Below are 8,680 nucleotides of genomic sequence, written 5' to 3' on the forward strand. Positions count from 1 at the left end.
GCTGGTTAAAAAATATCCTTAATTCCTTGTTAAAATAATTAGAATATCTAACATTTGTGTCAGTTTTATAAAAATTTATTAGGCAAAAACTAGCATTTTCACACATCTTTACATTCTCTAAGCTTTGTTATTAAGAAATATGGTTTCTGACTTAATTTTGCATGGTGAAAAAAAATTTAGTAAAAACATGTACCTATTAAATCACAATGAAAAAAACCCCCGTCATGACATGATTAATAAATATGAAAAAATGATTTATTCATTCAAATGTTTTCATTGACTTACTATCCCTAATTTGTGTTTAAGCAGCAATTTTTCAGTCACAGTGGTACAAAGTTTAGTTTTACACTTCCGTCATTAGCAGGGCGGTATAAAAATATGTAGAGGCCCCAGAAGAGCAGAAGTCGGCTATCAAGTGATGAGAATGGATCAGTTCTAGCTGAGACTACAGCCTGGGATCAGGTGCAGCCTGGACAATCTGCGGAGGGATTCTTCCAGCTGCAGCAAGAAAAAAAAATAAAAAATACCCAGAAGATGTCAGGGTGTTGGTGTGATCGTGGTGGGGGGCTTTTACTACACTTACCAAGCATGTCTCCAGTTCTTCTCACAGCTGATTTGTTCACTTTATATTCATTATTCTCAGATCTGCAATCAGGCAAGAATAAAATCTTGAATAACTGTTGTAATAACGCAATATCTGAATCACCAAATAAAGTGAGTTTAAATTAAATAAAACAGATTTTCAGGGCCTGATCTCATTAACTCACATCTCTATCTTAATGATGGCCCCCAGCCTCCGCAGAGATGACAAAACGTTTTTCTGCATGTCTGATGAGAGGGCTTCATAGGTGTGGAGTTCCCCTAAAAAAAAAAAGAAGACCAAAAACAAACTGATTTGTGAGCAGCTGGAGGGCAGTTGTCATTTTTACTTTTTTTTTGTTTTTACCTGAGACGATGAGTTTTGTAGCCAGAGTTCGCACACCAGATAGGAAGTCTTTCTCTCTGAATACACAGTCTCTCTCCTCACAGAGGAATCTGAACATCAGCTGCTCATAAAAAAAAAACATACATATTAGATCCTCAGGCATGATCACTTTAACATAACAGTCTATGTAAAAATTCCCTTTTTATTTCTGCTTTTTGAAAAATGACATGAATTTCGGATTTATGAGACAAACATAAATGATCAAAATTAAATAAAAAATTTTAATATATTACTGTGTGTATTTAACCTGCGTGTTTCACTTTTTGAATTGAATGACTGAAATAAATTGATATTATCCTAATTAGTAACACAGATTGTAAAGGACACCTGATAGGACTCTATGAAGGGTTTCAGCAGCTCCTGCAGGAAAGACAACACCTCCAGTCCCGTGTCTGAATCCGTCACTTCCCACTGACTGACATGGACTGCTTTACATTCGTGTAGCAGAGAGCATGCCTCATCAAAGTCCTACATATTGGGGGAAAAAAAAACAAAAGCGTGCTCATAAAAAAAAAAAAGAACATTTGTGGAAATCCACCCCCAAATCAACTAACTTTCTGTCATTTAATTAAAAATAAAACCAAATAAATGTGTTTGTTCAAATTTCTGTACTGACATTTGGGCATTTTTACCCAATGTCAACACATTGGGTAAAAATGTACCAATGTACATGTACATTGGTACTTAATTCCTATGTGTAGCAGTGTAGTACTGCTATACCCCATAGTTTCTGCCATGAAAGCATGTTGAGTTTAATACAAGCATTTTAATTTAAAGAATAATGAACATCTGAGCTGACAACGAGGGGATTTACCTGAGAAGATTTGCCAGGAATGAAAACAAATTCATTGGAGAAAACTTCTTGCAGGAAGCAGAAGCATGTGAGGAGCTCATCTGTGAACAGACAGTGAGCTATTTACATGAGTTACTAGAAAAAGTTAATGATGTCACGTCCTTCCAACCTCCCTACCTTTCCTTGTGCTTTTTCTGATACTCATGGCCAAAGCAAGCAGCGCAGGACGCACAAAAACATGCAGGCACTGATTTCTGTATGAAGCCAGCATCAGGAACGCAGCCGCTGTCCTCATCATGTCGTCCTCTGGGACTATCGAGTGTTTCCGCTCAAGCTCATCGTTTCGCGTCAAATAGACACGTCCCGCTTTACGGTAAACAACAGATCGATGGAGAGCCACGGTGGAAGACATCACATCTGAATCTGGGACTTTTTCTGCAAAAAAAACAAACAAAAAAAACAAAACAGTTCAGATATTGCACTCTTAGCATTAGTCCTAAATCACTAGAAGTGCTTTAATCCAGTGAATATGCTCTAAGTGAGCGTGAGCACTTGTGCCAACTCACATTCATCTAATCTGTCTGATCTACTTCAGACCAGATCAAGGAACCCGTCTGACCTGAAAGTGTTACCTCAATGTGTGGCCTCCACCATCACATGCCAAAACAAATGCCACCTACTAGCCATTGAAGGAAAACATAAGTCAAAACGCCTATAAATGCATTTACTGCAAGTAACCTGTACATAAAAGACAATAACATTTGTAGAACATATGTGTAAAGCACCTTACACCCACCAGGCCAGCTAAGATGAGCCCTAAAATCCAGCGCCAGCTGCCTGAGCCAGAGGGTTTGCTCTGTGAGCTGGTGAAACAGCAGACCCTCTTCTGTTAAGACTGTAGTAGGAACCTGGAGCAAGATGCAGGCCATCAGAGACCAGGGGCTGGTCAGAGCGCCCTCCTCTTGGAGCCGTACAATCATATGAGCCAGCCAGCTTCCACAGGCTTGGGCCTCTGCATTGGGTTTCTGAGGAAGATCCCTGTACAACGGGAACAGAGAGCTGGATGAGACAGATCATCATATTTGACTACAGCCAATTTAAAATTTAAATGACTACAGTTTTTCCAGCTACATCAATGTTTCTTTTTCCCCAGTTTCTTGGACATTTATGCAGTATATATTTAAACATTACATTACAAGAGAACCCATTTGTTATGTCTGAGCTCTAAATTTAAAACCCATACACAGGTCAGGCAGGAGAATCCGTAAACTATTGTCGCAAGCCAAGATGGGGACATAGCAAATGTGTGAAAGAGGGTGCTCTGGCCAGTCACCCTGAATGTGTCTCTTTGGTCAAAAATGGTGGTGGCAGCATAATGCTGGGGAGATGCTTATCTTCAACAGGAACCAGGAAAATGGTAAGAGTTGATAGAAAGATGGAAGATACTAAAAACAGGGCAATAATGAACAAAACAAATTGCAAGAGGCTGCAGAAAACCAGGGAGGTAATTTCTAGTGTGACCCAGTAAAAGACCAGTCCTACATTAAACTGGTAATAAATAGGAATGCATGAAAATTTATGTTTTCTTTCTAATCTGACTGAAACCCACCTATTTTGTGCAAAGATTTAAGTCATTTTTACGTTTCGGGGCAAAAGACTTAAAGCCACAATTGCAGCCTAAGGTTGTACTTACAGAATAACTCAAAGGAAATAAACAGAGTTGCAAGAAACACCTTCAAACTTTCAATTACAACCCGAGTAGTATTGTCCTTACGCCACAAAGATTATGCAGCATTTTGATTTGGTCTGTTAAGTGAAATATATTTAAATCAGTTTTTTTGTTTTTTTTTTATGAAGTAGAAAAACAAATATGTGAAATATGGATGTTTTTGTTTAAAAAGCTGTTGATACTGCAGGTCACTAGTGAACTATATATGCTCAGCAGGTGATTTTCTCTACCTAGGTATAAGGTTGTACTGGCAGCGATTTATCTTGCCCTCACACAGCTGTCGGACAGACAAGGGACGGCCAAAGTTCACGTGCATGCAGCCGTAGTTCTCCTGCAGAACTTTGCTGGCCTTCAGTAGACCCTGCAGAGAGAATGAGACCAATCATAACAAATGTGTATAAATATGTGCAGTACGCATCATCTCAGACCAGATCTAATGATAGTTGAGCTGGTATTATATTCACCTTATTTCTGTGTTTATAAATTGTGATCTTTGGCAAACCTACTGTAGGGACTTAAAGAATATACATTCTGAGAGCTGAATGGATTTATAAAAATAGCAGGTCATACCGCGGTGCTTTCTCTGGGTTTGGGGACACCCAGTAGCTCATGTGCGAGCAGCGACTCCTCCAGCACCCGGTCGTAGCTTATACTGATGGGCAGCAAGGTGATGTCATACACCTCGCCCTTAAAGAATGGTTCCAGGATCATGTTCATCATACCTGCAGACATTTCCAGATACCATAATGCATTTGGAACCAGAGAACCCAATAACAAAAAGAAAGATCAGAATGTCATAAAAATATTAAGCCGTACTCTTTAAAATGGAGAATTGACTAAATGGCGTCGACAGATGTGAGCTCACCTAACTTCGGTGGGAGGGACTTCAGTGTTCGACTCCGGAGACCTTCCACGAAAAACTCCAGAGGGGCAAATCCTGTCTACAGAAAACATTTCAAAATGTTAGTTTGCCTCTTAGATGTCAAAAACTGAAGTGGGAATATGGGATCAACTTATTGTAAACACAGTGGCCAACATGGGCTTCCCCTTGTGGGCAAATCTTAGTAATAGCTTGAAAATGTCAATGTTGAAACAGAAACTTCAGTCTTGGTTTACTCTCCAAGTCCAGGTTAATGCAAAACAGGCTTCAAACTGAACAGCAGTTTTCCAGAAGTCTCCATTTTATAGCATAACTTAAACAGAGGGTGGTAACTGGATTGTTCTTGAACATCCTAACAAATTTTCTTTTTTCTGTGGATGACAGTTTGGGTCAGACAGCTGAAACCTGGAGAAAAATCTGGTGTACCACAGGAAAATTATTCTTAAAGGAGGTCAACATTAAGCCTCTGGAACCTCATATTAACTTAAAAAAAATTTCGGTCTATGCTAAAGGCCCAATTGGTGTAAAAGAATAAAAAAACTAGTTTAACAAAGCTCTACCCGTCTGCTTTATGATTACATCTATTTTTGAATGGAACTGTAGTTAAAGCAGTTTGACATTACATCATCCACCAAATCATCATATGCCTTACTCTGACAATTGTTCGAACATATTCTGACAGCACAGCCCAGTAGAGTTTGTCAGAGCCAATGGCACGTCGGATAAAGAAAGCCCCGGACCGACGCAGTATCTCTCCCACAATCTTCATCCCTGCAAGAGCTTTAAGAAGGAAAAACAAAACAGAGCAGGATAAGAAAACTGTGAGTCTGCTTGTCAGAATATTTTCTCACTCTTCTAATTATAATGGATCGATCCAAACTGAATAGATACTTGCGAATTCCTGCAGCAATTACGGGCACTGGAATGTCGTAGTTGAACAAGATGTAGGAGACAACAAGGAAATCGATGTAACTCCTGTGATTGGGCATCAGGATAACGGGGAACTCTTGAGTGGCTTGTTGGAGCTGCAAAGAAGAAAAGAAATAAGAAAAAAAACATCTTGTTTGATAAATCAACTGATGAGTATTGACAAAATATATATCAAAAGGCAATAGACGGAAAAAAAAAAAAAAAGACTATAGCCCACACAACAGTAACTCCTCTACTTCTACAGTAGACTGGAATCTTTAAAAAAAGAACATTATTTCATATCAGAAGAGAAGAAAAAAAGAAATATCCCATAAGAACTGATAAAAAGTTGACACTACTACTTTCTATTTGTACAGATAAAGTGACACAATCGCACTTAGTGCACAGGTGGAAATAAAGATACTTAAAAGCAAAACTGCACTGGTTACCAATGACAGAGATCAAAAACGTAATACTATCTCCCACATGTGTCAAAGCAGTTTTGTTTTTTTTTCTGTATCTGAACACAACCTACAATTTAAATTTAGAATTCTGTACTTTGCAACTCCTGGAACATTGGCAATTTCATGTGATATTTGGGCCAGTTTAAATATGTGTGAGAGAGTGCCTAAGAATCTCGTCATCGAGAGCAGATCCTTATTTCTGTATAGAAGTATCTTCATGCACCAGTGTGAGTGAACCACAAAAAAATAAAAAATGGTATTCAGGGTATTAATCCCATCTCATTCTCACCGCCTGGAGTCCTTCCATGTTGACATAAATGGCACTGAAGAGTCTCTTGAACACCTTTCTGAATGTGAACGCCATCAGCCTGATGAACCTCAGCTGCAAGTTTTGAGACATTTCCCACATAATTTTGCATACTTTGTCTCTCACTTCCTCCACAGATGACTCCGTCTCCAAAGCAACCTAAGCAGGGAAAGAAGGGTTGAAGTCAGACTGCCTGCCGATGTTGCTACAACGTCACACTTCACATGGTTGCAACTTTTCGGATTGCTCAATCGCACCTCTTTTATAACGTAGCGAAGATACTGAGACTCCAGCACGGCTTGGTTAAGTTCAGCAGAGGAGCAGGCGGGCGCTCCTTTATACGGTGGAGGACTAAAGGTCCTGAAGGCAAATCTCAAGTCATTGCAGTGTCTCTTGTCCTCCAGGATGTCCACAAATTCCTCTTCATCTTGCAGACGAACTTTATCCAAGACTCTATACTGGAGGAGAGAATAATGTTTGTGTTAAAATGATTAACTTTTAACAACCATAACACTACATTATGATCACATTTAAAATATGTGTGAAGCAAAAAGAGCATGCAGAAAGCATATGGATTTGGTTATTACAGGAAAGTTGAATGGAAGGAAAAAGTGTACAAGGAATATAAATAAAATTGGTGTAAGTTACATAGAGGTGGGCTTAATTGTTGTATTTCCTGTGGTAAAGCACTCCTGATCAAGAGGCTGTCAAAAGTGTCTTACCTAGGCTAATGAGGAAAATGACTGCTGTTCACTGTTCCAAATTCCTCTTTACAGAGGCAAGAACGTGATGCGTTAAATTCACAAATCAAGGTGAAAAGAGTTTGGAGAAACAGTGGAGAGGCACAGAATCCAAACTGCTTGACATACAGTGTGACATTTCCACTATCAGTGATGGCTTGGAGTCATCCGATGGTGTTGGTTCACTGTGTTTTATTAACTCTAAAGTCCACGCAGATGTCGACAAGTTCATTTCCAGCAGGACGTGGCACCTGCCTTTGTTGGCAAAAGTATCAATACCTGGTTTAATCACTATGGTAACACTGCTTGATTGGCCATCTTTATTTTGTCCTGGAATAACCTGAGGGTCCTCTGAAAGGCAGAGTTGTAGTTCCAGCAAACAGTGAAACTGAATTTCAATTTAGGCCATAATAATCAAAATTAATTAAACCAAATCAGTGATCAGTGATCTTATGATGACTAAGATCACTGCTTTTTGAATGGGGTTATTGAAATTAATTTTCTTATAGATCAAATAGCTGAGAACCTTGTGCTCCATGTTGTATTTTTGTGGACAATCAGAAAATTAGAAAGCTGCTTGCACCGTTTTATTTTCGCCTGATGCTGCAGGTTTTTCCAAGTTTACTTTTATTACATTATAGAACTTTAAAAATCTTTTTGTAGGGCAATGTGTTGCAATACACACATTTGAGAAAAATAATTTGTACAGCTTTAAGATTATTAGGCGGAGGGATATTTGGGGGTTAAACGGAACCTTTCCTTGGTGTTAAGCAATGTAAAGCACTAAGGTTATCGAGGTAACCCAGAAGGTTTTTCAGTTCTGTACTATGACCCAAATAGCTGCCTATTAAGCAACAAGTGGCGTGCTTAGAAACACTGAACAACTTTAAGTGGGCCAAAGTTTGAGCAGCTAAAGTCGACCCTGTTCTGCACTTTTAACAGCTCATTTATTTTCTCAGGTTTAACCATTACTTATACTCTCTTTAGCAATACAACTTCGTGTAAACATAACAGTAAAAAGCCAAAGGCTAGGGTACGGTAAATGTCGCGGCTGAATACAAGAGCATATTAATGCCATACTAACAAGGTATCTTACCGTGTTTGCCATTATTTACAAAAATCCGTCCTTCCCTGCTGTTGACGTTCCTTTTTCTGACTTTCGGTTTTTGTCTCTTCAGTACTCCACAGAAAACAGCAAATGCCTCGCAGCTGAAGCAACATGAGCCGCAAGCCAATAGAGTTGCTGAATTTCGGAAACTCCTCCCCGCCCGCTTGAAACCAGCAGCTCTTTATTTTTTGCCCTGCAATAACCTGAAGGTCCCCTGAAAGGCAGAGATGTAGTTCCAGCAGTTGTTCACAAGATGAAAGTGTTTCTCTTATTCACTGTATAACCTTCTTTTATTCCAATGGTGATTATCTTCTGCTGTCATTAGGCTAGACTAGAGACGCCATGGACAAGTCACCTGTCCATCACAGGTCAAGACACACAGGACAAACTACATAGTTTTTTTTTTTTAATTTCAAAAATCTGTTTTTATTGTGAGGATTATCTTTGGTGTGTTGCGTTCACCCATTTGTATGGTCCTGTCCTTAATTTCTTACATACACTAACAATTTTATATTACTTGATGTTCCACTTTTTGGATAGATTTTGTCAAAATGAGTGCAAGTAGCTTTAATCTCTGTTGCATTGTAATTTATATTTCCATCATTTCCAAAGTCTTTCTATCTTAGTCAGTTTCTACTGGTTGTGGTCCTGATTTAGTTTGTGTCTGTCACCTAATTAATTATTATAGTTATGTCACCACAATCTTTAATTCGAAACAATGAGCAACTGTTGATTTACAGTTGCTCATTGTAAATGAGTCTGAAA

At 38.8% G+C, this 8,680-nt stretch overlaps 1 protein-coding gene across 2 annotated transcripts; it reads right to left on the reverse strand.

Annotated features, from left to right (window-relative positions):
* Positions 1 to 233: 233 nt before the first annotated feature.
* gnpat2 (glyceronephosphate O-acyltransferase 2) lies at positions 234 to 8,045 on the reverse strand. 2 transcript variants are annotated; one of them, XM_028040852.1, is made up of 16 exons: positions 7,904 to 8,045; positions 6,325 to 6,525; positions 6,050 to 6,226; positions 5,283 to 5,412; positions 5,040 to 5,167; positions 4,373 to 4,448; positions 4,078 to 4,229; positions 3,738 to 3,868; positions 2,575 to 2,816; positions 1,956 to 2,213; positions 1,800 to 1,879; positions 1,313 to 1,453; positions 947 to 1,046; positions 768 to 861; positions 584 to 645; positions 234 to 498 (listed from the first exon to the last, which is right to left on the reverse strand). In XM_028040852.1, the coding sequence occupies exons 1-16, from the start codon at positions 7,913 to 7,915 to the stop codon at positions 446 to 448; spliced, it is 2,037 nt and encodes a 678-aa protein (XP_027896653.1). In that variant the 5' UTR covers positions 7,916 to 8,045; the 3' UTR covers positions 234 to 445. The 2 variants fall into 2 exon arrangements, with proteins under 2 accessions (XP_027896653.1, XP_027896654.1); XM_028040853.1 differs by having other exon boundaries at positions 6,325 to 6,520; positions 7,904 to 8,028.
* Between the last annotated feature and the right edge of the window lie 635 nt (positions 8,046 to 8,680).

This window comes from Xiphophorus couchianus, chromosome 15 (genome assembly GCF_001444195.1).
Source record: "Xiphophorus couchianus chromosome 15, X_couchianus-1.0, whole genome shotgun sequence".
Classification (NCBI taxonomy): domain Eukaryota; kingdom Metazoa; phylum Chordata; class Actinopteri; order Cyprinodontiformes; family Poeciliidae; genus Xiphophorus; species Xiphophorus couchianus.

What these genes read in the sequence shown, in the direction of transcription:
- gnpat2 (XM_028040852.1), bottom strand. An exon ending in ATGTTCGAACAATTGTCAGA is followed by an intron (nt 4,449 to 5,039) that starts GTAAGGCATATG and finishes TGTTTTCTGTAG; the next exon opens with ACAGGATTTGCCCCTCTGGA. An exon ending in CAGAAAAAGCACAAGGAAAG is followed by an intron (nt 1,880 to 1,955) that starts GTAGGGAGGTTG and finishes GTCTGTTCACAG; the next exon opens with ATGAGCTCCTCACATGCTTC.